General features: G+C 37.6%; 6 protein-coding genes across 12 annotated transcripts; 3 read left to right on the top strand and 3 right to left on the bottom strand.

The window, feature by feature from the left end:
- Window positions 1-150: 150 nt before the first annotated feature.
- Window positions 151-3,503, top strand: LOC111792623 (protein LOWER TEMPERATURE 1). The gene is made up of 6 exons (XM_023674147.2): window positions 151-355; window positions 1,120-1,165; window positions 1,858-1,972; window positions 2,243-2,304; window positions 3,014-3,117; window positions 3,261-3,503. The coding sequence occupies exons 1-6, from the start codon at window positions 254-256 to the stop codon at window positions 3,297-3,299; spliced, it is 468 nt and encodes a 155-aa protein (XP_023529915.1). The 5' UTR covers window positions 151-253; the 3' UTR covers window positions 3,300-3,503.
- A 1,493-nt stretch (window positions 3,504-4,996) lies between these two features.
- Window positions 4,997-6,810, top strand: LOC111793378 (cytochrome P450 94B3-like). Its single transcript, XM_023675221.2, has 2 exons — window positions 4,997-5,621; window positions 5,711-6,810. The coding sequence occupies exons 1-2, from the start codon at window positions 5,046-5,048 to the stop codon at window positions 6,635-6,637; spliced, it is 1,503 nt and encodes a 500-aa protein (XP_023530989.2). The 5' UTR covers window positions 4,997-5,045; the 3' UTR covers window positions 6,638-6,810.
- A 756-nt stretch (window positions 6,811-7,566) lies between these two features.
- LOC111793723 (SWI/SNF complex component SNF12 homolog) lies at window positions 7,567-10,568 on the bottom strand. The gene is made up of 3 exons (XM_023675740.2): window positions 10,454-10,568; window positions 8,368-10,267; window positions 7,567-7,946 (listed from the first exon to the last, which is right to left on the bottom strand). The coding sequence occupies exons 2-3, from the start codon at window positions 9,984-9,986 to the stop codon at window positions 7,877-7,879; spliced, it is 1,689 nt and encodes a 562-aa protein (XP_023531508.2). The 5' UTR covers window positions 9,987-10,267; window positions 10,454-10,568; the 3' UTR covers window positions 7,567-7,876.
- A 318-nt stretch (window positions 10,569-10,886) lies between these two features.
- On the top strand, window positions 10,887-13,838 carry LOC147793034 (M phase phosphoprotein 10-like). 5 transcript variants are annotated; one of them, XR_015420558.1, is made up of 6 exons: window positions 10,887-11,020; window positions 11,178-11,444; window positions 11,573-11,832; window positions 12,158-12,211; window positions 12,289-12,421; window positions 13,548-13,838. XR_015420558.1 is itself a non-coding variant. In XM_087122952.1 (5 exons), the coding sequence occupies exons 3-5, from the start codon at window positions 12,186-12,188 to the stop codon at window positions 13,617-13,619; spliced, it is 231 nt and encodes a 76-aa protein (XP_086979078.1). In that variant the 5' UTR covers window positions 10,932-11,444; window positions 11,573-11,759; window positions 12,157-12,185; the 3' UTR covers window positions 13,620-13,838. The 5 variants fall into 5 exon arrangements, 1 of the variants encoding a protein (XP_086979078.1); XR_015420557.1 differs by having other exon boundaries at window positions 10,913-11,020; window positions 11,405-11,444; XR_015420556.1 differs by having other exon boundaries at window positions 10,924-11,444; window positions 11,528-11,832.
- A 40-nt stretch (window positions 13,839-13,878) lies between these two features.
- LOC111792310 (putative calcium-binding protein CML31) lies at window positions 13,879-14,539 on the bottom strand. Its single transcript, XM_023673687.2, has one exon. It carries the CDS (start codon window positions 14,449-14,451, stop codon window positions 14,026-14,028), a length of 426 nt encoding a protein of 141 aa, XP_023529455.1. The 5' UTR covers window positions 14,452-14,539; the 3' UTR covers window positions 13,879-14,025.
- Window positions 14,540-15,453: 914 nt separating this feature from the next.
- On the bottom strand, window positions 15,454-27,421 carry LOC111793659 (ribonuclease J). 3 transcript variants are annotated; one of them, XM_023675643.2, is made up of 17 exons: window positions 27,151-27,421; window positions 25,924-26,152; window positions 25,613-25,736; window positions 24,765-24,821; window positions 24,222-24,413; window positions 24,070-24,147; window positions 23,629-23,811; window positions 23,434-23,514; window positions 21,928-21,993; window positions 21,737-21,829; window positions 20,745-20,870; window positions 19,987-20,100; window positions 17,751-17,846; window positions 17,577-17,674; window positions 17,046-17,494; window positions 15,990-16,471; window positions 15,454-15,865 (listed from the first exon to the last, which is right to left on the bottom strand). In XM_023675643.2, exons 1-17 carry the CDS (start codon window positions 27,311-27,313, stop codon window positions 15,767-15,769), a joined length of 2,730 nt encoding a protein of 909 aa, XP_023531411.2. In that variant the 5' UTR covers window positions 27,314-27,421; the 3' UTR covers window positions 15,454-15,766. The 3 variants fall into 3 exon arrangements, with proteins under 3 accessions (XP_023531411.2, XP_023531412.2, XP_023531413.2); XM_023675644.2 differs by having other exon boundaries at window positions 15,454-15,862; window positions 27,151-27,420; XM_023675645.2 differs by lacking the exon at window positions 27,151-27,421 and having other exon boundaries at window positions 25,627-25,736; window positions 25,924-26,083.
- Between the last annotated feature and the right edge of the window lie 521 nt (window positions 27,422-27,942).

Below are 27,942 nucleotides of genomic sequence, written 5' to 3'. Positions count from 1 at the left end.
CGTAGTTATTAGTAATATATTTTATCTTATTTACCAGAGTTATATATTCCGGTGGATTCGGAAAAAACTTGGAAAGAGAGTGTAAAATTGGTATAAATCGGACACAAGATTACAGAAACAGGCCGTAAACATTTATTTTACCGCGCTTCCCGTGTATTTAGCGACGTGGGCTTCTTGCTTCCGCCCTTCAACACAGATTTCACTCACCATCTTGCTGTCTTTCTAGTTTTTACTTTGCGAGGGTTTCTCGCCCATGGCGTCCACCGCTTCTTCCTCGTCTCATGGCGCTTCCAAGTTCCTTGGCGACCTTCCTTCCCGTGGCTACTTTTCGTCTTCCGTCCCTTCCTCAAATCCTGTAATGTTTCTTCTCAAATCTCACTGTTCTTTTAAATCTTACTCTTCCGTATTCGCTCTGTTTGAAATTTGTATATTTTTCCATCATTGTCACGTCTACATTAGGAAAAAAATTCACTTAGCGAAAGATTATGTGTAGTTCAATCAATCACTTGAATTCATTAGGGCCTGAAGCCATGGAAATTATAATATCACAATCAATCACTTGAATTCACTGCTCTTTGTAATAATGCATTTGAGTCTGCTAGCACGTTTACGAGGGAGTTGAGTCCATCATACGTTTTTAAGTTGTAAGAGAATGCTTTAACCTTCTCTCGTGCTTTAAAGGATGCTGTTGCTTTACTCTCATTTCGTAAGGTTCCAAATTATTAGTGATCAAGGACCTGTTCTTTCTAGGTATGCAAACTTATATAAATTGTGACAAAGAGGTGTAATTTGAATTTTTCTGCCTAGGTTTTTGCTAGGATGCCGTTCTTCTTTTGCATCTATTATTTATGTGTTTTGTTAGATCGGATAATACGAATGTTTGAGTAATTGAGTTGGTTATCACTTTAGTATGAATTAAAGGATGTATGCGTGTTATTATGTTGGAAGATTTATAACCACATTGTAGTATGAAGGTATTTTTTGGATTATCAATTTTGAGAATTCAATCTACGCTCTTTCTTTTCCTAGTTTTTTTGCCTTGTGATGGTCATTTACAAGCATTTGTTGTGGTTATTGTTCTTATTGAAAGGATTTGTTTTTTTAAATATATTCATGCAGGGAAGTATGCGAGTCTATATCTGCCTTCATGATACCTCACCACCAGGTTATCTTTTATTTCTCTGAATGTTCATTTTATTTACCACAAAGCAACAGTTTAAATACATAAGACTGTAGGTGTACCATGGAGCAACACTTTAATCATGTAAGATTGTAGGTTATGCAGTTTGAGAACTGTTATTCACCAGATATTTGATTGACATGAAAATTGATGAAGAAAGGAGAATCTAGTACTTGTGTTGCCCTATGAACTTTGGCGCCAGAAGTTTGTTTTGTACAGTTAAGATAGCTGATTTTGGCAATTTACATGTGTTTTGAATGTATGTGGAGAAACCAACAAATAGTCATTGTTGACATTACTGTCACGCTATCAGGAATGATATCTGAGATTCATCCATCATCCTACCGAATAGTTCTTGCTGAAACACGTCAGAAACTGGACTTGTCATTCACCGATGCACTCACCACTATGTTGAGGATTGTTTGGAGAGAGTCCCACATTGGCTAATTTAGGAAATGATCATGGGTTTATAATTTAAGGAATACATCTCCATTGGTATGACACCTTTTGGGGAAGCCCAAAGCAAAGCCACGAGAGCTTATTCTCAAAGTGGACAATATCATACCATTGTGGGAGATCTGTGGTTCCTAACCCACTATGTCTTACTTTCTGTCATGTTATGTATTTTGAATACAGCAAAAACTAATAAATATTTACACCCATTTTGTTGCATCCAGAGGACCAAGAAATAAAGACAAACCAGCAGAATATACTTATTCGATCTTTAATGCTTAAAAATTCCAGCTCAAAGGATGGAAAGGGAGTAGCTGCAGCCGAATCCTCTCGAAAGAGGTACCATCATGTCATTATCTTTCTTAGAAAATAAAAGGCCGGTCTTTTAAGGTGGCTAGTTAGCCAAGTTTTGTTGAAACTGTCGGATTTTGCTGCATTTTCTTAAGTGGCACATGAAGCTAACAATGGATTGTCGTTTGTTATCACATTGCTCATAAAATATATCATTTTCATTTCTTAACACATGGTGCACGTACCATATAGCATATAACTTCGGTTTTAGCATCTACATAATATCGAGTCTTAATTATGCTATCCTTATCTTTCCAGGGCTGGTGAAAAAATTTCAGATGGCAGAGCAAAGAGGACTGCCCAAGTAAGTTCAGGAAAAGGTAAGTTCTTGTTGATCATGTATACAGAAAGTAATTAGGGCATGTTGACTGACTCGTTACTCATTGCAAATGTTCTTCAAAAGAGTTAACTAAATCCTGCCTTCGTTTCTCCTTGAGCATTGTGCAGACAGACATTAATGTAGTCTTAATCATAATTCATGAAAGTTCAATCAGCATCACCATTTCTTGTTAGCTTCAATCTCTTGTGGTGCTCTTGTTTGTTCTTTTTGTTTTTTAAAATTATTTTCTTGTATAATCCAATTATTTTTCTTAGTATTTTATAGAGGAAAATTATGTGACCAATGTGCTGACCCCTCAAGAGTGAAGGAACAAAAAAGTATCTCCTAGCGGGGTGGTGCCCTTTCTTTTTAATATGAAGAACAAGTGAACGACCACTATCTATCATATGCAAAAAACAATAAATCAATGCATATTATACATTGTGGTTGTTCTACATTTTAAAAGGCCCCAACCCTTAAAGAACCCTGCATTTCATACTTTGCATTTCATACTTTGGTGTTTAACGTCTAGAAATATGTCAGCAGTTCAATTAGTTATTAGGATATATCTGTAAATTGAAACAGAAAGGACCAGTCAGGGGAGGATGCGTTTTACCTTTTTACCTTTTTTCTTTCAATAATCAGTTTATAGTTTCATTAGAATTGTGTTCCAAATCTGATGATTATGGTGGCTGTAATAATGCATCCAGGAGCATCAAACAGTGAAACACCGAGTAAGGATTTCCAGAATTTGACTGTAGAGAGGCTGCGTGCGCTTCTCAAGGCCAGAGGCCTTTCGCTGAAAGGAAAGAAGGCAAGTATATTATATTGCAATCAATGTGAAGTAGAGTAGCTGAATAAGTCTTTATCGATCGTTGTGTGTTTGAGGATTGAGATGAATGCCATTGCTTTCTCTGTGGATTATCCTTTTCATATTTTTCGATCGACTTGGTGCAGGATGAATTAATTGCCCGCCTTAGAAGCGCTGATGGTTAGACGACCACTATGGGAGAGGAGCACATGAACAACATGAGCAGCAAGGAAAGCAACCCGAGAGAGAAAGTTAAGGATGACTGTTTCCTCAACATTTAAATAGGAGTAGGGTAGAGTTGAAGTTGAACTGGTGATGGTTCTTGAGAAATTAGTCATGAATATCTGCATTCATTCATTTTGATTCAGGTGAAAAAAAAAAAAACAAAACATTGATAGTTAAAATATAGAGATAAAGTAAGAGCGTGTATTTTTGTTTACTCTAATTTCCAGTAAAGCTTATGACATAGAAAATTGATCCTTCTGAATCATATTTTTCAACTTAATGATCAAATTTTAGATTAAATTATAAATTTGGTCCCAGCTATGATTTTAAATTTTAGATTAAAGAGCTGTTTTATTGCACCTTTATGAATAGGAAAGAAAATAGGAAGTTATACATGTATATATGTGTGGTTTCGAAGGAGCGAATCAAGAACTCCAATGTTATGATCAAATGGTTGTCGACATGCGTGCGCGCGCGCGCGCGAGAGAGAGAGAGAGAGAGAGAGAGAGAGAGAGAGAGAGAGAGAGAGAGAGAGAGAGAGAGAGAGTAAAAATTTTGAAGTAGTACCACCAATACCAACAACCGCCCGACTGAATACAGTGCGTACAAATTAAAATACAAACCTCACGTCGGTTTCCAACCAACAGTGAGAGCATGATTGGCAACAAAAAAAGTTGACTTGATTGATCAACTAGATGACCACCGTCACCACCAGTCGTCGTCGACATGTCGTCCAGAGTTCCCCAATAAATCATACGAAACTAAAGCGGCTGCGGCCATTGGGGCCTCCAGTTTTGGACGGTGAGATAGGTTAAAACCTGAAATATCATTGGCCACAGAAACCATTCTCTCTCTCTCTTCCAAAACGACGGCGTTGCATTCTCCCACTTTTCTCTCTCATGTGCTCCATTAGTCCATCCCACTTTTTTGTTTTGCGGCGCCAACAGGCCGACTACACGTCCTGTTCAACCAAACATTACCTAACGACACTGTGGGTTCGGGTTCGGGTTCGGGTTCGAGAGATGTTCACAAATTTGGAAAAGCCCTATGCTTCCATTCCATGCATAACCGTCTCTCTTCACATTCTTCATTTTCTGCTCACATTCTATGCCTTCCAATTCTATACATTTAAAAAAAAAAAATAATAATTAAAAATGAAATAATTACACATAGATGTAATTAAAAATTAATTGATTGTGCTTTGTGACAGTTGCCATAAATTTGGCTCCATTACCCACCTCAAGCCTTATAAATTATTACGTCTCTCTAGCCCGGCATAGTCTACCATATTGTCAGTAATCTCTTCTACACTCATATCACATTTCACACGTGTCATTTAGCTACTCCTTTTTTTTTCTTTTTTTTTTTTTTTTAATTATTCTCTTTCTTTTCTCTATCGCAATCAACACGATTATTCACATATTTTCCTTCCAAAAAATGATTACTAATCTCATATTTATTTAACTAATACGTAGATTTTTATTAAAAAAAGAAAAAAAAGAAAAAAAAAGAAAAAAAGAAAAAAGTAAGTAGCCACGTGTAACTCTTGTTGAAGGGTTGGCAATTTCCCACGTGCTCTTCCTTTTACAGCTCACATCGCATTCCCCCCCACCCTATAAATATTCATTTCTTCCCCAATCCACAGACCAAAAAAAAAAAAAAAAAGAAAATTAAAAATTAAAAGGTTCTCTCCATATTGAAGGACCATGCAAGACTTGGCCGTCTCCCTCTTCCTTCTTCTTTCCCTCTCTCTCTCGGCTTTCTTTCTTATTTATCTTTTCATTTATAAATTCCACCGCTTTTCTACTAACCGCTCTTCCCCTCCCTCTTACCCTTTCATCGGCTGCTTCATCTCCTTCTTCAAAAACCGGCGCCGCCTTCTCTCCTGGTACACCCACCTGCTTTCCAACTCTCCGTCCTTGACCATTGTGGTGCACCGCCTCGGTTCCAGGCGGACCGTCGTCACGGCCAACCCAGCCAACGTCGAGTACATGCTCAAGACTAATTTTCTTAATTATCCTAAAGGAAAGCCCTTCACTGATGTACTCGGCGATCTCCTCGGCTGCGGCATTTTCAACGTCGACGGCGAGTTGTGGTCCACCCAGCGCAAGCTCGCTAGCCATGAATTTTCTGCTAAGTCTTTAAGGGAATTTGTGGTTAAGACGCTTGAAGATGAAGTTCATCTCCGTTTGATTCCGTTGCTCCGGAACGCTGCCCGGACTAACGCCGTCTTGGATTTGCAAGATGTTCTTGGTAGACTCGCTTTTGACACCATTTGTAAGGTTTGTCGAAATTACCCTTCGTGTTAATTAATCACTAATTAATGTTTTTGGATATGTTGATTAATGACGTCATTGTGTTTGTTTTCCAGATGACTTTAGGAACTGAGGAGCAATGTTTGGACCTGTCGCGCCCAGTTCCAGCAATAGTAAATGCATTCGATATGGCTACGGGGATCAGCGCCAAGCGGGCAATAGCGCCACTCTCTCTGGCGTGGAAGGCCAAGCGGCTGTTCAACATCGGCTCCGAGAAGCGGCTCAAAGAAGCCGTCCAAATGGTCCACTCATGGGTCTCCCACATCATTCGCAACAAAAATCTCGACAACAATAAAGACAGCGATTTGTTATCTCGGCTGTTATCCGCCGGCCACGGCGAGGAAGTCGTCCGAGACATGGTCGTCAGCTTCATAATGGCTGGCCGTGACACCACTTCCGCCGCCATGACGTGGCTCTTCTGGTTGCTGACAAAGCATCCCAAAGTGGAACAGACCCTTATGGACGAAGTGGCTTCCTTGACCAACAATTACCAAACGGCGTCGTTGGGTTACGGCTACGAAGAATTAAAGGGCATGAAGTATTTGAAGGCGTGTTTGTGTGAGTCCATGCGGCTTTACCCACCGGTGGCTTGGGATTCAAAGCACGCAGCGGCGGCGGACATTCTGCCGGATGGAACTCCGGTGAGGAAAGGGGACAGAGTGACGTATTTTCCGTACGGAATGGGGCGGATGGAGGAGCTGTGGGGTCCGGAGCGGGAGGAGTTCAAACCGGAACGGTGGTTTGAAAAGGGGGAGGTGAAAGCGGTGAGTCCGTTTAAGTTCCCGGTGTTCCAAGGCGGACCGAGAATGTGCTTGGGAAAGGAAATGGCGTTCATTCAGATGAAATACGTGGTAGCCACGGTTTTGAAGCGGTTTGAGTTTAGAGCGGTGAGTGAAAGTGAACCGGTTTTTGTGCCGTTGTTGACAGCTCACATGGCAGGTGGATTACAGGTTTATGTTAGAGAAAGAAGAGGACAAAAGTGAAGCATTTGGTGTGTGTTTTGAGTTGGAAATAATTGATGAATCATAGCGCCGCAAAGCCAACATTTAATTAAAAAAAATATAATGATTAAATGTATAAATGAAAAATGTACGTCGCTATAAAGCACTTTAATGTTATCTATATGTTCCAAATTCCAATTTCATTTTCCATTTAAGCGCACGTTTACTTCATTCTTTGCTAACCAACAACACACCAGAATATCTTTCTTTATACCGTCAACTTTGACCTTTTTTAACTCCCACATCTTTTTTTTTTTTTTTTTTCTTAATTTTTAATGCAAGATAAGGATATAAAACAATATCAACATAGACAGTCATTTTTATAAAAAATTGACGCATACACGTTTATTAAAATATACATAATTTATATATAAAGAATATTAAAAAAAGTAACGTCAAATCCGAAACGCTTTTGCTATGATTTAACAAGTGTCTAATACGGGTTCAATCGATATGAACGCACTAACTAAACTAATTTCACAAGAAAGACAGCGCCACTAATCCTACAGATAACTTAGTTGTATATCTGAACTAATTATGTCCTAATTACCGACAATACACTCGTAGATATTATGTACAGCTTCACCAAGACAAGACACGATATGAATTTGCATGCAGAGAAAGCCACAAAGCAATGAGTTCAATGACAGTAACCTGTTGGTTCATAAGGTTTGGTATGCATCATCAGAACAAGCTATGAGAGGGCGCCCTTCTGGAATGGATGAAACGTCAGAACAAGCTCTATAAGTTGGGTAAATATCAGATTTTAACAATAACTCCTCTGTCTACAGCCATATGAAACTCCCTAGAATATCCACGATAAATATTCCAAAATCTGAAGTAGACATATCAGTTCATAGCTATAACAGAGGCCATGAGGAAATAAAAAAAAAAAACAACAGGGTACATAGTTGCCTAAGTTGGTTTTCTGTATAAAGCAAATTCAGAACCAAGCAGAGATTGGAATGTAAGTAGTTTGAGACGAGCAAAACCATCTGTGATTCTAACATCTACCTGAAAAATGGTACAAAATGGAAATGAAATTTCTAAGTTGCAGTCAAATTAAGACGACTTTTCCCTGCAACATTAGTTACCCAATCAAGAACTACCCATGTATTCAAATACAGAATTCCTATATTTGTTTTGCAGATTCTCAGTCCCCTAAAGTAATAAAGGCGATATATATAAGAACAGATGTCACCGAATTCAATGTTTGGATCTTTAAGCGCTTCCAGGAACATCACTTCCAGCAGGTTTGCGGTTCAGGTACCGAAACACAGCATCCTCCAACCTGATGCAACACACACATTTTCGTCGACTAATTAAAACAATCATTTAAAAAAGTTTGTCATGTGAGATATCTGTGCATATTACTCCATTATGCAGTAATTTGATGAGCATGACATAAATGGCATCCAGTCCAGCGGGTCACTCTAGCCAGTAGACGAAAAAGAAAATAGAATACCAAAAAAAGACACAAATAGCATTCATCAAGTGGCCATTGTTGCCACTGGCAGTAATTAAAAAGCACCATAATTTTGATAAACATTGCCAAAATCACTAACATTTTAGAATATTGATGTTCGACAATGATGTAGAACTGATTTGGGATAAAAACATCCATCACATGATTTCAATGCATGATCTCTAAGTAGATATATGAGTAAACAAACAAGAAAGGAGGGTAGAAACAAGAAACAACTTATGCTCACCAGGATTGACTGTAAAAATTAGAGTGTCGTTCTTTCTCTGCAAGACGGCTAGCATCACCAGCAACGATCCTTAAATCCTTAGTTTGAGAAGATATCAACGTATTGATAAACTCTGCTGGAGACTGACTGAAGCCAAGAAAGAAAGCTCGCCTTTGATAGTGCTCTTGAATCTTCTTTACTGCAGTAGTAATCAATTCATCACATGAATCTATATCTTTATGCTTCTCCAGGTTTGCCAAGAATGTTGACATTTGCTTTTCTATTGGAAACGGTACATCCACCACGACATCATAACATGTAGTTCCAACAGGAGAATTTCCCGAAATCTTAACTCTATGCTGTAAGTTTATAGGTGGTGGAGGAATTAAATGTTGCGATATCTTCTGAGATACCATAGAAAACTTGACCTTCTCGTCACCAAACACTTTTCGTAGGCCTGGATCACATGTGAAGAAAGAAGGATCATTTGAATTCTGCAACTTGTTAGCTTTCACATAATGCCATAGTGCAGCCATAATTCTTGAGCGGGTGTCTGTTTCGAGTCCAAGCACATCTGATAAAGCAGGTGAAAGACGATATTTTTCAGGCGTGTAATTCATGTCCAATCTTATCACTGCAGTAAATTCTTTATCTCCTTTTCTCTTCACTTCAAATCCCTCTTGCAGAACAGGAGAACGAGAACTCTCCCATAAAATTATGTGGTTATCTGGATAAAGGCTCTGGTCTAAGTATATAGTCATTTTCTTGAAGAAAGATGAAAATTTTGGGTAAGTAGAATCATAATTCTGCATGTTTCCAGCTATAGCGGGATCTTTTCCATCTTCCAAGATCCTCCCAGTTATCTTAAGCGACCAAGAAGGGGATTCTACATTCTTCTGATCAGAACTATTATGATTCTGATTTTCAAACGTATTGAAGACATAGATCCGTAGGGTCTTCTGAATGCGCGAAGGATTCTTTAAAGACTCTTGAATATCATTTTTCTTTCTTGCCAGAGCAGCATCTATCCGACCCTCAACTTCGAGCAGTCGGGTATAGATGGCAGATTCTGGCAGAAGAGCAGCAACTTTATCGGGTATTTGTTTCTCAGGAAGCTTAGCCTTCTTTCTTCTAGCAGCTGGAGTTAACTCCATGGTTTTAAAAGGTGAACTAGCGCTACTGTTAGAAGATCCTGGAGGCCTAGAAGGTGGCTTCTGAGTAGGCCTCTTAGAACTCCCTGTCCCAGGTGTTGACACAGAGGGTGTTATAGTAACATTACTAGCCTTAGCACTATGCAGCTGAACGGGTTGAGTACGAGCTTGAAACTGTGCATGAGCAGATTGAGCTTGTGCCTGTGCATGAGCCTGCGTATACTGTACCTGAGACATTATACGCGACTGCGGCTCGGACAACTGAAAATGACCTGAAAAATGCGTCCCGCCGTGCATTTGAGACTGTGACTGAGAATGATGATTCATTGGCCTTGCTTGCTGAACCATGCCTGAATTCCCAAAATGCGAGGCTGCCCCAATATTCCTCCCCAAATTGTTACTACTAGGGCTGTTATTCACCGGCATAGTTCCCCCAATATTCCTCACCACACTGTTACTATTAGCATTGTTGTTGTTATTCACAGACATCGCTAACTGATACAGCCAAAATCCTTGAGTGTGTGGGGGTATGTGGATCAAATTACTCCATTCAAAACCACGACCCAGCAACAGAGTCTCGAACTCAAATTCACCACCCAGAAATTAAACTCATTGAGACAGCACTCGAAGAGAAAATCTCCTCACAAGAAATTCAAACTCGCCTGACTATTTACAGCAGCAAAAAATTCAACGAATCCAAAACCACGAAAACACTCGGATGAAATCTATAGTGCTTCGTCCCCCACTTTCCCGTTCAAGAATTTCAAGTCCTAAATTTCGAAGCGGACTTCAATCACGGATAATGAGCTAGTATGAACTCCTAGAACTAGTATGCTACAGAAGGATTTGAAGTATCAATTTCTTCCGAAACCGTTTTTGAGAAATTTAAAGCAACATTTAGCATAAACAGATGAGAAATTACATAGGAAAACGAAGACCTGAAAAAAAATTCTAACCGGTAGTTTCTCCCGTTGCTTTTGCTAACTGATTTCTCTGTCCGTGCTGTGAATCCGGCAATGTGGAGGTCCTCTCCTTTCCAACTCTCTTCATTCCGCCATTAAATCTACGACGGATCTATTCGATGCGAACGAAGTTACGTAAATACCCCTAATCTTTGAATGCGTGCAAAGGCTTGGAACCAGGGATGAAAAAAAAAATCGATCGAACCTGTGAACTCAACAAACCGAACCGGCCAGTTTGATTCGGTTATTTTAAAATTAGGTTCTCGGAGATGGGGGAATCAATTTGGTTTTGTTTTAATAAAAAACCAAACCAAACCGTTCTGTATACCACAAAATTATTTCTTATTCCCAACAAAAACATCCACTTCCTTATTTAATCCAACCGGACTCTTTAAAAATGGAAAACCGGACCGATGTTGACGGACCGTAGAAGGCCATAGAAAAAGCCCACCCAACCATAATAGTGAAGGTGTTTTTTTTGGTAAACCACAAATCCTTGAAGGCTTGAACCCCTCGATAGGGTTTGGTGTTCTTGCTGGAAGATCAAGATCAACAACGCCGGTTAGTCTTATTTCTTCTTCTTTTTCTTCTTTTTGCTTCTCAGAAACACAGGCTTGAACCTCTCCGCCACTTTTTTTTTAAATTTTCAAGGTCTTTTACTTTTTAGTTTATGAAAAATTAACCTTGATTGAATGGCATTGAGTCTTCTTGAATATAGAAGAAACCATCAATGGCTATGAAGTCGCATAGGGAGAGGCATTTGCATATGAACACATGAGCGAGTGTAGGAGTTCGAGGTTTTATTTTTTTCAAAAACAATAAAGATTTCAAATCACAACTGGAATGATTTGACACCATTCCGAATTCACAGCTACCGATGGAAGAATTGTCTTATTATTTGTCATCAAATTGTATCTCCTTTTATGTGTTTGTGATGTGTACCAGCGTGCAAGGCCAAGGGATCTGATCACCGTGCCACTTTCAGGTATGGCTTTTGTTGTTTTATCAGTTCTTGTCGTTCATATCTCTAGTTTCAAGATGTGTAAAGTGGTCTGAAATTTGTTGCAGTTAATTGAATTATTTCATTTTATCATGATACATTGTTGAATGAAGGATCTCTTTTTAATGTTGAAACGGAGTTCAATGGAGGTGGAGCTAGTGGTTCTTCCTACTACTGAACCTGGTCTTGAACCACTTCACTTTCTCAAACTTAAGGATGGTCTATTTTATTGGCTTTCAACTTATGGGTTAGAGTCAGGAACTCTCATGAAGAAGAAGACATTGAAGCTCATGAAGAACAAGACATTGAAGCTCATGAAGAACAAGACATTGAAGCTCATGAAGAACAAGACATTGAAGCTCATGAAGAACAGGTGCATAACTTCCTCTACTTCTAAATTTAAGAAGCTTCAATCTCAAATAGAAACACAAACCTCAAATCAGGCTAACATACTTTTCATGAAACTTTGCACCTAGTAGGATGCTGTAACAACTCACGCCACCACTAGCAAATATTGTCCTCTTTCGGTGCTTCGTTTTCCTCTCTAATCGATGTGGGATCTCACAATCCTACCATTTCTAACTGTCCAAACCCATCATTAACAGATATTGTCATATTTAGACTTTCTATTTCGGACTTTCCGATGACCATCTTTCTAGCCGTTTGCTCATCTAAATGTTAATTGTATACTCGTAAAGGTCATAGAGGATATGTGTATATCAGTGGATGTCCCTACTCCGGCAATGGAAGAGGTAATTGTTCTTCTACTTATCTCGTATGTATATGAAGCCGACTGCACGAGCTAAATTGACTCGTGTTCTGTGGTTAGATTGCTCCTGTTGGCTGCGTCAATGCTTGCTCCAGAGGATGTTTTTGCTGGCAAAGGTGATGTCAAAGAAGCGGCAGAACTTACACAATCTGAAAGGAAGAGGAGGTGCCCACCAAGAAAAGGAGATATAAAGGTAAGCGTGACAAAAATAGATAGTAAGTGGTGTGCTTGTAGTGTGGCACATAAGATCATACTATCTGTTCTCAAATGACTTGCCTACATCCACGAGACAGAATCATGCATGCCTCCCCTTCTGTTCATTCTTATTTTTTAATATTTTACTCATGCTAAAGAATCACGGCAAGGAAAAGTAAGATCCGAATTATCTCGTTAATCAAATATCTCAAACTAAGAACACTTGTTTGAGATTCGAATCATTCCTTGAATGATTCTTAACTACATAGAATTGTAAAGAAACTTAGTCATTGGTTAAAAGAAAACACAAAGGCTCTTTTTACCATATTTTTCAAGTTTTCTTTTAGACGACATACATGATTTTATATTGCCTCGAAAATGAAACTTTTGGCCTTTTAAGAGTAAAATAAATAAAAAGTCCGAGTAAAATGAGTTATCATTATTTATAAAATCTCATCTTAATTCCCTATTTAATCTTTTTAGAAGAACGGTTACTTGCAGTCACATGAACATTGTTTAGGTTAGGTTGTCACATGAACATTGTAACTTCAAATTCTAGAATGAGTTGACGACTCAGATTATAACATGTGGGCTAGGATCTTGTGTTGAATCCCAATGGGTCGATGTGATCAAATGAGTAGAGCACATCACGATTAGAAGAGGCCTCGATTGGGTTAACCACAAGAAATTGCATGAACTCTAGCTTAAGTGAACATGAGTTGAGTTTCGATTGGGCTAGACCATGAAGAACTACAAGTCAGATTTAGTTAATCAATAAACATCCCGATAAGGCAAGAACTAGAGAACTCAAGATATGAAGTTTAGAAATCTACAAGAAACTCGAATAAACTAAACAACTTTATACTTTCCTTGAGATAGCCTACCAACAAAGATTACATGGTATTTTGCTACAAGATTAAGGTTCAATTAGAGAGTGGACATGAATGTATTTTAAAGTCATTTTTAGCATGACTACAAATCTCGTCATCTGAAAAATCTGATGCATAGCATATCATAACATCTTCATCAAACGTTTCTTCTTCAAGAGTCTATGAAATTGTCTTGGGATCGCTTTTTTCAATTTCCCTATCATTTAACTCCACTTCCCCACTTTCACTTTGCAGGGTAAGCGTGGAATCTCCATGGTCAAAATCCTTTTAAGCAACCAATCCAGACGAATAAGACGAGAGGCATAGAATCGATCGAACTTGGAAAACTGAATTCGAAGACGCTCAAAGCGATGACGAGCCTTTGATGTCCCCAACTTCCGGTGTTCATTTCAATCTCATACTAAATTGGTAGCCGTCTAAATGGTATAATTGAGATATCAATTATCTTTTTATATAACTGTGAAGCCTATTTCATATTATAGGGCCATGGTGTGAACAATGTTGGGTTCTTATGACATGAAACTATAAACGATAGATATTATAAGATTATTCATAACTCATTGCATAAAGAAAAATTATGTTACTCATATAAATAAAATGTGTGTATATGAACAGGAAATGCCCCATTCAAGAAATGAATGAATAAAAGAATCAATGTCCAAACAGCTAAGGGATATAAAAGAATATGTGAACGAAATTATGTACATGTCAGTCAGGCCATCATGATCTGAAACTCCTCAAAGCTAATCAGACCGTCACCGTTCAAATCGAAGCGGCGAATCATCACTTTACACTCCGCCGTGGATTTCGTTTCCCCCAATTTTTTAAGCATTCTCTTCAAGCTCTTCGGAGTTATGAACCCGCAGCCTTCAGCATCGTACAATCCAAAAGCCTCTCTCAAGTCCTTCAATTTCTCTTCCTCCCCCACGTCCAGTAGCCGCTCGATATCACCGACGCAGAGCAGTCCGTCGCCGTCGGAGTCGAGCGATTCCACCGCCGCCTCTGCCTCCGCCGGCAGAAGCTCTCCGCCTATCAATCCGAGACGATTCCTCAGCTCCGACGGCGAGATTTTGCCGTCGCCATCTTCATCGAAGTAACGCAAGACGTGGTCGTAGTGTGCGGCACTGGTGATCTCCATTTCAAATCGAGATTCAAATACTTGGAAAAGAATTGTGTGAATTTTCTGAGTATTGGATTTTGGTAGGAATTGGGAATTTGTAGGGTTGGGGAGTGGCGGTTTGGAAGCAACGAGGAAGGAAGGGAGAAAAAAAGTTGATTCCAAGGGGGAAGGAAAAAGGAAATAAAGAAAGAAGACCGCCAAGGAATGAAAATGGGTAAGGAATCTATTCATATTTTATTTTAAAATAACGGTCAACTGCCACGTACTAAACGCTCATTTTCTCCCCCCCCCCCCCCCATATATAATAACATTTATTAAAACGCGTTTAGTCTTGTTGTGGACGAGGCTTATTTAGTACGGCGAGATGACGAAATATATATATTTTTTTTTTTTTTTTAAATGTAAAAACTTTATTTTGTTTTATTTATTTTTAAAAGACTAATATATAAACGCACTTCCATTAGAACAGTCCAAAGCCACGTGGTTAACCACATGTAGAAATTAAAAGAAAAGTCATTCTAAAATATTTTGATTTAAATTTTGTTGTGTTAAAAGAAAATTCTAAATATTTACATACAGCACAATCTATTTCTTCCCTGTTTCTAGAATTCTATCCTTTTTTTTTTATAAAATGGAACATACCAATAAATAAATACGTGAATTATTCTTTTTTTATAAAACTTTATTTGCATTTTTCGTCTAATATCTTTTAATTTTGGGTTTAATATTTAACATTTTATTAAAATAAAATTCCCAATTTTAATTTAAATATAAAATTAGATTATAAATGAGAAAAAGAAAGTAAAATATTGGAAGGTCATGCCGTGCATCACATGGAACTAGTGTTTAAAACGTTTATTCCTTCCCTCAATACACTTGCACGTAACACGTGTCGCCTTCTCCACGAAGTAAAATACTTGTGGTAAACGACATTGACGGCCGGCCCAAACTCCGCGTCATTCGTAGTTGAAGGGCCAGGCCCAAAGAACGGCCCATTGAAGACCAAGCAAAACAATGGGCTTAAAACATAATATATTTTCCCGCCACATACTTTCTCATTTCCTTCCTTGGTTTAAAGCATAACAAAATTGCCATATAAATTAAAAAAAAGCTTCTACAAAATTGAAACACAGTCCCTAAAATGAATGAGTTTCAGCGTGGAACAAACCCGTATGTTGTGGAGTTTCCATTTCGTTTGATTCATGTTCGCCAGGTCCCAATACATTTTGCCCATTCCTCCGCTGCAGGAGCCAATGTTCATGTAAAAATGCCAAATGGGTCGTTTCTCCAGGCTGTATGGAATAAATATTACTAAGTTTTCTTCAAAATCCTCTTATTTTGATGCTACTGCCTCTGAATCAGACAATATGGCGTCCATTTCCTCGAAGTATGGCCAACTTTTCTTGATTGTCTTTTCACTTTTGCTATCCTGCTGTACAAAGAAAGTTATCGATACAATTTCTCTTACAGGAATAAGAATTGCAGAATCTATTGGATCCATCATGCATTGAGCTTAGGTAAGAAGGAGCGTTTGGAAGAAGAAACAGAGAACGCACCTCATATTTCTGAACCAGAGATGCCCACAGAGATTTGCACTGTCCTGGACTCCGATTCATTCCATCACCCAACATACATGTGGATATCTCTTCCCATAATGCCATTCGTCCCTTGGAAACTTGAAACCTGGCATGCAATTGGCCACGTAATTTTATAAGTCTCTTCATCTCCTCAGGTTTCCATTTATTGCTTTTAACAGGCTTCAAAGGCTTCAAAGGCTTCTCCGAAGAATTTGATGTTTTCAGTGACCCCTCATCACTACCTTCTTCACCTCCGTTTGAAATCTCCAGAGTATTTTTTGATGGTTGAACAGAACCTTCATCCTCCTTCACCAATTCATTAACAGGAGAGGATGGCGTGATAAACGGTCTCCAGAAATCCTCCAAACCCTCGTTACCAGAGGACTCTGTCTCTGTCAAGTTGGAGTTTGAGGAATTGTAGTCTTCTTCAGGAAGTAGGCTTCCAGGTTCAATGTAATAACCTGGACCAACAAAGAGAGTAGGAAAAAAAAACGCTCATTTAAAACCACAGCTACGATCATAACTCCATGGACATATCTAATAGTAATAACAAACAACTTAAAGTCGCAATCATCCACCTTTCCACGCAATTTAGTTTTTTCTGAATCAAATTGATCACCATACATGGACATGTCTCATACTAGAACTCTTACGCTAGAAGCTTTTCAACTCAATACATTGCAAAGAAATATCGATCAAAGAAAGGCTTAAACTCACCTGTAAGCCTTGCATGTAAGGGTTTTAAATTTAGAAGTTCCTGACTTCCAGTAGAGTTTATAATAAGCCCTAATAATCCTATTAAGAATGCATAAAATGTATGGTCTTGCAAGTAGGGTTTTTTCTTTTAAAAAAAAAATTGATTAGAACTTCTGAAGTTTTATTAGCTAACCTAAAGAAGATATATCCCTACATCACCTATGACCTGCTATCTGGATTATGCCTGAAAACACGAATGACATGTTCCTAAAAGCAACGTGTTCCATTTATGCACGGATATGCAACGAAAGATGCTGAAATATATAGCAAAAAAGAAACCTTGGGACTCCTGACTTGAGTTATCCTCAGAATGCAAATCGTCATTTCCATCTGGTCTTATGCCGTTTAAGTGGCTCTTAGTTGGCTGTCCATCAACTGCTTTTCTCAGTGCTGACATCCCGAATCTAGTATCGGACTTCCCTGAAAGCCTTCTACCAAGCTGTTCGGATAGAACTCCTCCAGGGTTCTCCACAGCCAAGACTATGACTTCAGGCCTCTTACCACTGTATTTTCTAACCATCTTCTTCAAAAGTTCAGACACAGTTCTTTCCATGTGAGCTAGAGGACAATTTACGGGGCAACTTGAAAGTGCTGCATGAGCGGCTTTGTGAAGTGCATCTAAAAGCTTCCCCTTGTCGAGCCATAAGCATCGAGTAGTGATTCTTAGTTTTCCTTTGATGCCAGTCTCATTTAAACCGTCTATACTTTGAGGTCGCAAGATTTCCATACTGCATATAGAAGAAATCAGAACATTAATACAAAGATGGAGGATGTACCCACTTCACTAAAGGTAAAATTTGCAAAATCTACCTGACCACTATTATGCCATCTGTTGCAATCTTTAGTCTCTCGTCAACAAAGAGCTCAGATGAGGATCCAAATGCTTTATCACCATCACTATACTTCAACTGCATCACAATAAAGAAATGAACAAAGGTTAACAGCATCATTATAGTGAAAAGAAAACTATCAAGGTTGTTGTACCTGTAAATTCTCCTTCCCGAGAGAGGTGAAACCATTGGATAAAACTCTTCTGTTTCTCAAATGAGATACTCCAAGCATTTCTCCATTTTTAATCACCTTCATATCAGAATGTGAAATTTCTTTAACTTTATACATACTCTCAGAAAAAGAGGTGTTAAATATGCCAGAAACGATTGAACTTATCGAATCAGAGGATTCTATAAACATACTACCGGGGAAGACTAGATTGATTTAGCGAACTTGAAAATTATTCACCAGAATCAAAACGAGGCTTTCAGAGAGAAGCCAACAAAGAAAATTCAAAACTAGAGTGAAAAGGAAAGGGGAGAATAGATCTCCCTGCCTAGTTCCCCATCTGGCCATAATTTGACCCTTTGGTTTTGTCAGTAAACTCAAGCTGCAAGTTTATTTTTAGTTGTTTTAAATCAGTCCAGGGTTCTTGTTTCTTGGGAAGTTGCTGTTATTTTTAGTCAGTTGTCATATTTGGAGTCAGTGGTGTAAGTTGCTACTTTTGTGGAGTCAGTGGGAAGTTGCTACTTTTGTGCACGAAGTCTTTTCAAGATATTTGTGGATAATCAAAGCGACTCTAGCTATTTCATTGAATCCAGTTATTTCATACAAGAACCAAGCTTTTTAGGATCAAGTATTATTGTTCTGAAAGACATGTGAAAGGAAGAAGAAGAGCAGCTGGTTTACTCTAACACAGATAAGCAAATGGTGGATATCTTCAATAAGTCTTCTAGTGTTAGTTGTTTTCAAGCTCTTAGAAGCAAACTAGGTGTTTGCAGCATTTCAGTCCGGAGGAGAACCGAATCAAAATTTGGAATAACAAGCAGTAGATAGAAGCCTTCAATCCAACTCCTCCAACATTGGTTGAATGATTTAGCTTCAAGAATGATGTCGAAGAGACTCCAATCAACTTCATCAAGGAAGGAGAAGTGCAGCTGGTTCATTGTAGCTCAGATAAGAAAATAGCATATATTTTCACTGTCTTTTAGTGTGTCATTTTCAAACTCTTAGAAGCAAACTACGTGTTTGCAGCATTTGAGTTAGGAGAAGAATTGATTCAAAATTACGGAATAATAAGCATTAGAGAGAAGACTTCAATTCAACCCCTCCAACATCGGCTGAACACTTTGGCTTCAAGATGACGTCAAAGAAACTCCAACCTCACCAAAGACCTTGTCAAGGTCTAACTTCACGAGTCAGGACTATGTTGAGGTTTATTGGGAGTGAGTGTCCCACATTGGTTAATTTAGTGGAGGACTATGTTGAGGTTTATTGGGAGTGAGTGTCCCACATTGGTTAATTTAGTGGAAGATCATGGGTTTATAAGTGAGGAATACTAACTCCATTGGTATGAGGCCTTTTGGGGAAGCCCAAAGCAAAGCCACGAGAGCTTATGCTCAAAGTGGACAATATCATACCATTGTGGAGAGTCGTGATTCCTAACATGGTATCAGAGCCATGCCCTAAACTTAACCATGTCAATAGAATCCTCAAATATCGAACAAAGAATTGTGAGCCTCGAAGGTGTAGTCAAAAAGTGACTAAAGTGTCGAACAAAGGGTGTACTTTGTTCGAGGGCTCCAGAGAAAGGAGTCGAGCCTCGATGAAGGGGAGGCTATTCGAGAGCTCCATAAGCCTCAGTGGAGGCTTCTAGTGTACTTTGTTCGAGGGGAGGATTGTTGAGGTTTATTGGGAGTGAGTGTCCCACATTGGTTAATTTAGTGGAAGATCATGGGTTTATAAGTGAGGAATACTAACTCCATTGGTACGAGGCCTTTTGGAGAAGCCCAAAGCAAAGCCATGAGAGCGTATGCTCAAAGTGGACAATATCATACCATTGTGGAGAGTCGTGATTCCTAACAGACTATACCCTTTTTCTTTTTGTTTTTTCTTTTTTTCTTTTTTCTTTTTTTTTTCTTTTTTTTTCCAAATGTTAATAATTTGATTATGCATAAATCAAGAGTCAACAATTTGTTTTCCTCCATGAAGGGCAATGGAATTTGGTGACTGACAGGAAACCCTTTTTTCCCTTTTATGATCTTTCATCAAGGACTTCGGAGATACTGTAGGAGGAACAATTATTTTTAGTCCGTTGGCAAGGATATTGGTGATGATAGGTCCAGGGTAAACAGGTAAATCTAGAGAAATGTTATTGACCGGCCAATTTCTGCATAACATAACTTATCCTATCAAAAAGTATCACAATTGTGGATAGGAAAATACTCACAGTTGTGTGTCGGATGCCTGTCGACCGGCCCAGCAGCTCATGCTCCTTAAGGAATAAAAGCTCTCCGTGAATGGGTAAAAAATGCTGCGGTTTAACAATTTGTAGTATTTCCTCCTTCAAACACAAAGAATCCCATTTTTCAAACACAAGAGACAGATGAAGGAACCAAGATGGATGAAATCAAACAGGTGCTAAGAAGAAAACTATTTTGAGGCAAAAATGGGGGAAGTTTGGGATGGATGACCATGACATAGACATGAAGGCTAATCGAATATCAGCTTAAACCAATACCTAATAAGAAATTAGGTTCCAAACATAACAGGTAACAGAAAAAAAAGAAAAAGGTAAACAAAATCTAATCATCTATACCAAGACATTCCACATCTAAAGACATGTCTGAGAGTGGTTTTGAAAGGGTCAAAATCACTTTCATGTTCAAAACTACTCTTATCCAAAACATATCTTTAATCATTCAAAATAAACTTAGTGTTTAAGTTAACACTTCTACACATAATTTTCCTTCCATAAGAATTGATTTTCAGAATTAAAAACACTTCAAAGTAATTTTGAATACGAAAAAAGTGATTTTTAATCCTTTCAAAATAATTTCCAAATATGCCTAAAGGCATACATCTACAAACCGAGATAGGAGGCAGGGGAATCTGTAGTTAGCAAGAAGGCTGAGATAATCATAAGTCCAAAGTCCCAAAAGAGATTTAAAATTGACATATTCGGATGCAATAATAATGGAAACTAACCAATTCTCCACGATATGCATGACCAGATGTGTGCAGCAACTCATTCTTGCCCATGATTATATTTGATCCAATCTCTGATATACGGTTCAACATTTTCATCACTCTAGATTCATTACCAGGAATAACCTGTCGCATGGGAAGAGGGAAAAGAACTATTATACAATACATTGCCTGAAAAACATCAATGGCAGCCAGTAGACCTAAAGCTGATGTCAAATCGTTTAAGAACTTAGAAATGTAAGTTCAGCAGTTCAAAATTGTTCAAATAGGCCAACATAGAAGGTATTGTTCAAAAGAAGACGTTTGTAGTAACTTAATATATGATAAATAAATGAAACCATAGTAAACTATTGGCGAGATAATGATAGGAACCAGAAACATAGAATGAAATTTAAGAAATCTATGTTAATGGAGAATAGTCGATCACTTTTTGAGAGAGTACTCTCTCCCACAATTAATCTCAAGACTTGCCAAATCCCCTAATCACCCCCTACATATGGCAAACAAACTAGCTACCTCTATTAGCTAATAACGAAGATGACCAACATGAGGTGCAGTTTTTTTTTGGAAAGACTAAAGAACTTTATTTTTATTATTATTTCTTTATAAGAAACGAGAGAAGAAAATTAAAGTGGAGGGAACAGAAGAAAATACACAAATATGCGTTGGTTTTTTCTTCTCAAATCAGGGTGTAAAATAATTTGATATTTCAATTTCTCAAACGATAAAGTGCACCATAAGACTTGCAAATAAAGATTCCTCGTAGTTCTGTATTAATTTCAGGTGTTCACAAAATAAGCAAAGGATACGTCAATAGGCTAGAGAGGAACAGCAATTACTAAAATCTTTGTAAATCCAAAACAACTGATGAGACAACTTGACATTATGGGTTGAATATATGAGTTTATGACACAGAAAATATAACTATAAATTTGAATCACATAAAGATTATTTGATAATTGGTATGAATAAAAAAAATCTTGTTTTATTACCTTGGCCGAATACAAAATCATATCTTCCTTGCTCAGTTTGAGAGAGTGACTACTTCCATAAGATGCAAGATTTAGGGCAGCACGTGGTTCTGCCTGACACAGTAGCATGCACAATGATACTGCTAAATCGATGTGACTAAAGTATTAAATCCATTACCCACCAATTCCTATAGGCATGTAGGCAAACTTACTTGTGAGCCAGTTGTGACAATCAATAAATCTTTTGGTGCATAGGCTTCAATGTCCTCCACTTTTACCTTATCAGTTGTAGGATGAGAATTGTTACAATTAGATGAATACGCACACTTAAAACCTATAAAATATGTGGAATAGTTAAGAATAACAGCTGAAAGCATGATTCTACATGCATGCCCATACATAATTTCATGTTCTCCTAGGAATTCAAAACCAGCGTTGCAACTCAGAGTCCAGTAAAATTCATGAAAAATATTCCATAGTAAGCATTAGCAATAAGCCAACAATAATAGTAATGTGCACCACTTCCGAACATTAAGAAGAAGCATGGCCATTATGAATAATAGCTGTTCGCTTATACTCAGCAGTAATTCTTTAATCACAGATTCATAAAACATCATAAGTTGTAATAGCACAGTTATACTCCTTAAAGACCATCTAATGGCAATGAGGATTATGTTTGAAGCCCCTAATGTTAAATAAGAAACTGGCTTTCATTCAGATAAACCAGTCCAAGGCAGTGGAGCATACCAAGGCAAAACAAAAACTTGGATTACAGAAAGACACGTCAATGTCTAAATCTTTAACAAGTGAAAGATAAAAGAAGCTAAAATTCAGATCTGTCGAGGTATTACGCACATGAAGGCTTTAAACTTCAAAGGTTTACTTATTTCTCTTTAACCATATTTCCCACATAATGGCAAATTCTCCTGTGACCTGTAGAACTTCACATTTTTATTTAAAAGGAACATCTTCAGAATATCTTCTAAAGCCACCACTCCCTTGAATAGACTCGATCAATAAATGCATAAACATCAATGGTCTTTATGTCACAACATCACGTGAGAAAAAACACATTCCCATGGATCAATATGCAAGACTCTTTCTAAGAGAAAAAAAAAAGACTTCCAATTATCAAATAAATATACAAAGGTACAAACTGTTGCGATCCCACCTTCTTAGATCATGTCACACCATGATTCAACTTGCAACCATGGGCATATTTGAGTTTTATGTTGTTGGGCATATTTGAGTTGGTTCTCAATTGTCATATCTCTTCTCTTTTTCTGAAATTTAACTTCAGATCAAATGTGCATAAAGGATTTTTCTTAGTTGTCAAATCTCTTCCTTCTTCTGTCAATCTCTTTTGCTTGGAGTTCAACGTTCTTGGCTTTTATTTTGATGTTTTGATTGGATAATTATTTTAGGCTCTTTGTTGAAGAGGATGTAGTACTATTTGGATTGTTATTTATATCATTCTTAGTGGTTTCTTTTCATCCCTCTACGAGGTTTTGTATCTTTAGAGCCTTAGTCTCTTTTCATTATTTCATTGAAAAAAAAATTGTTTCTATTTCAAAAAAGTTAAAGGGTTTTTTCTAAGATTTCATTTCTGTCGATAGTCGAATATCAATAAGGTCACTTGTCAAGGAAAAACTAAATGTCAAATTGAACTTTAAAATAGAAAACATATCAGGGTGAAAATAAAATTTATAAATGATTACCAAGGTCGATGGGTCAATTGGTGCCTTTCCATCCTTCCAGGCTGCCTCCAGATATGTCCTTAAAGACATCCCAACAAATACCTAATAATCATAAAAATTTGCAAAAGAAGACATAAATGCCACTGTGAGAAGCAATTTACTTTTATGTATGGAAAATCATAAGAGAATAAAGGAATCTAACTATGAAAAACTCACCAACTTTCTACCAGTTAAATCAGCGGCTGCTTTCACACTTCCAAGGCGGTGTATATTTGAAGCAAATTGAGTCGTGATGACCCTTCCTTTAGCTGCAGAGATACGTCTTAAAAGAGCATCTGCCACCACAGACTCACTAATCGTCCTTCCAGGAGATAGTACATTTGTTGAGTCACTCATCATCTGAAAAGTAATTCACATATATTTACAAAGTTTCATATTTCGACCATGTTCGTTGCATGCCAAGTAACAAGTTAATTCCTGCTAACAACAAACCAAATTTTCAAAAAAGAAAAGGCCCATTTCTCCTAGGCATAAATTAGATGGCTTTGAAACTAGCTGAAGTCACAAAAATATGCATGAATCAAAAGTTTCGGTAAACATTTTGTGGCCAGAGGTTTAGATTTTATATATACTGGACGGGGACAAGAATTGGCTTACAAGAGTAACTCCTTCTTTTGATAATTCTTCCAAAGTTTCTCGATCAAAGACTTTACCATCCAATGGGGACTCATCAATCTGCAAGATATCACCTCCTCAAGTAGTCGTAAAAGAAACAAACAACAATGAGATACTGCATCAAACAGTCTTACCTTCCAGTCTCCAGTATGAAGAATTGTACCATCAGCACATCGAAGAACCAATCCACAACAATCAGGAATGGAATGGGTAACCCTAATTGGCTCTATTTCAAATGGCCCAGCTGTGAATCTCTTTCTCATCTTAAACACCTTAAGTCTAGAAGGAACAAAAATCCCATTTTCCTTCAGACGCTTTTTTATTAGCTGCCAAGGAAGAACAGTCATGCCACAAATGACAAGCAAGCACCACGTTGATGAAATAACTAGAGATAAAACAGGATTAAACTCTTGATCTTTACATTTTAGTTTAAGATCATTACTATTGTACAATGTCCCACTTCCTAGTAGGAGTGTAATAATTTAAAAACTAAATATGCAGCGTGAGGTCAATAATTTCAATTGACAAGTAATATCAAAATTCAACAGGATGATTGACTGACAAAGATACATAAGAAGATTGACTGACAAAGGTACATAAGAAGAGTTGCATTTGATGTTAAAAACGCAAATACTTAGAATGATAGAAAATTTCAATATGCTGAAGTAGTGATATACCTCCACTGTAAAGGATGAAGCGTAAATTGGTGTATGGGAATCCAAAGCTGGAATTACCTGATCAGACAGGACTGAAGCATGTGAAAAACAAAAAATATATAATAACATAAAGAAGGTTAAGATCAAAAAACTATCTCACAAAGAGCATGTAGATGTAAAGTTAAAAGTTAAATTTTACAATTTTTAGGGTAATGGTCCCTATGCGTCCATTTATTTCATTTTAGTTCTTTACTTCCATAAATGCATGAATTTAGTCCCTGATATAGCTCTACAGGAAAATAAAAGTGGTGAAATACAAGGGACAGAATTACAATTTAACCAAAATTCCGGTATAAAGACATTCTGAGTGGCTTGAACTTATTCCCTGAGAATTGCAGAAACGTTTATTTGTCTCAATGTACAATAAAGAAGTTAAAACCATAATTCTAAAGGTTCATAGAACACAAACAATATTACATAAAGAAATAATAGCTTATGGCTAATGTATACCAGTATCTAAGACAAATTGTTTTGTCATGCGTGTATGCATGGAAATTATTTCCTTTTGATGTTAATTATAAACATTGCCAGTATTAATTACAATAGATAGTATCCAAAGAGTAGATGAAAGTGGTTACTTTTCTACTACCTCCTCCCAATATCTGGCTTTATCATTGAAAAAACAATTTGTTAAGAAACAGGATGACATTTAATTATTAGCTTTATCCTTGAAAATCCTATAATCTCTCCAACAAAATTTCAATAATAATGTGTTATAAAGAAGCCAATCATAAAAACCTGAGAAATTAAGAATATCTGGTATTTAGGGGAAAACATAGTATGTCTTAGGAATTAGAAAGAAACTTTACCCATGGCAACGCACCAATGTGATCTTCATGACCATGTGTAATGACAACAGCTTCAATTTTGTGACTCCATCTTCTGATGAATGTGGTATCGGGTATAATTTTCTGAACACCAAGCTCATCGTGGCTGTACATAGATGACACACATTTAGACACAACACTACAGTGTAAGAAAGCATGCCAAACACTTCCAGTAGGATCAAACAAAAATCAAATGGGTTAAGATGTAAAATTACATTTACTGGAAGATTTAATCCAATTCTTGAGTAGCACAATTTATGGTTGCTAGAGATTCACAAAAAATAGAAACTTACTCAGGAAACATGACACCAGCATCAATCAAAATGTAACGGTCATAATTCCCAACAAGCATACAATTCATCCCAATTTCACCAAGGCCGCCAATTGGAAGAACACGGAGGGGCGGACCATCTGAACCTTCATAAAACTGTTCCATCTTGCGTTTAACAGAATCTTCCATGCTTTTTCTAGCACCTTCTAATCCTCCCGGTCTTTTGCGGTGTACTCTAGAGACATTATTGCCTAAATAAATGCAACATTAAAATGGCATTCCACAATTTCAGAAAGAAAAAAGAAAAAAAATAAGTACATTGACAATGGAGAAGAGTTCCTAGAAGTGTTAACATTGTTGACTATAACAACCGTCACGAGAGAGAGAGAGAATGGCACTAAAATTGGTATGGTTGTTCAATGTAACCCAAAACATCTGTAACCGCACAAGCTCACAGCTAGCCGATATTATCCTCTTTGGACTTGCCCTTTTGGAGTTTCCGTTGAGGTTTTTAAAACACGTTTGCTAGAGAGAGGTTTCCACACCCTTATAAAGAATATTTTGTTCTCCTCCCCAACCGGTGTGGGATCTCGCAATCCATCCCATTCGGAGCCCAACCTCCTTGCTAGCACACTGCTTCGTGTTCACCCCCTTCGGGGCTCAGCCTCCTCGTTGGCACATCGCCCGGTGCCTGGCTCTATACCATTTGTAACAGCCCAAGCCCACCGCTAGCAAATATTGTACTCTTTGAAATTTCTCTTTCGGGCTTCCCCTCAAGGTTTTTAAAACATGTCTGCTAGAGAGAGGTTTCCACACACTTATAAAAAATGTTTCGTTCACCTCCCTAACCGATGTGGGATCTCACAACATCAAATCAAATTCTTTTCTCTCTTCACTTTCCTACGTTTCACACTCCAACAGGTCAGCCAAATAAATATCATACGTCTGGATTCAAACTTCCCTTGCAGGTTGTAATGTTATCCACATGACTCAAATAACTTAAATGCCAGAAACTCCATTCCAAGTCCAGTAAACCAGTTAGTATGTTTCAAGACGTAGTAAAAATAACCCGGACAATATCGTTAAGCTTAGTTCTAAAACTTGCCAAAATTCCATGAGGTCAGTTCTATAAGCGATAACAAGTCTATCTTCTAACTTCTTTCTGCAACCTTCTCGTGAACAAGAGCTGAGCATAGCAACTAGCAGCAGTATCTGTAATTCAATTTCAAAAAAAAAGAAAAAAACGTACCTAAAACTTTAGGAGTACCACTGCAACAATAAATGGTACGTGGGCGTGGCAGAGGGCTGCAGGGACATAGTGAAAGAGCACCAAAGGCTGCCATCGTGTGCCTGTAAGGACCTAAATGTGGCGACCTAAGGACGGAAGAACCGCCCAAAAACTCCAATTGCATATGCTGGGGAGGTTCCGGAGTGAACTCGAAATGGTAGCTGCAGAGCCTTGGAGCGGGAAATGGAGGAGGGAGATAGCGGGCTAAAGATTTTTCTTCGACTCTCACGGATATCGGGCTTGTCATTTTCGGATAGAGGACGAGTTCGCACGAGCGAGAAAAAAAAAAAAAAAAAAAAACTTTCGCACGTGCGCCCAGTTACTGTTGCGTAGGTTATAGCTGTCATTGTCAAAAGTCTAAAAGCCCAACGCATATTATAAAATTAATTTTAGTTTGAGATCATAAACCTAAGAAATTAATTTCTAAGAGTGCTTAGTTTAACGTCTAGTCACATATTAAATAAATAAATATTGAATCAAAACATAGTTTTAATTATAAAAATTGTTGCTTAGTGTCGGACATAAAAATGTCTAATTTATTCATCTGGTCCTAAATAATTTAATTTTATTAGATATTTTAAAATTATTTTTTCATATATGGCGGTATCTAAAAAACGAAAATTATTATAGTGTAATTTCTCCTTTTATTTATCATCGTTTTTCGAATGCTTGAATTCTTTTTAACTGTATTGACTAATTGATGTAATGTTTTTACCTTTAGCATCTAACTCTTTTTTTGGGACATGTTGACCC

The sequence above is a fragment of the Cucurbita pepo genome, chromosome 4 (assembly GCF_057944985.1).
Source record: "Cucurbita pepo subsp. pepo isolate OVF chromosome 4, ASM5794498v1, whole genome shotgun sequence".
Lineage (NCBI taxonomy): Eukaryota > Viridiplantae > Streptophyta > Magnoliopsida > Cucurbitales > Cucurbitaceae > Cucurbita > Cucurbita pepo.
Note: the sequence above shows the minus strand (reverse complement) of the source record. Positions and strands in the feature narration are given on the sequence as shown.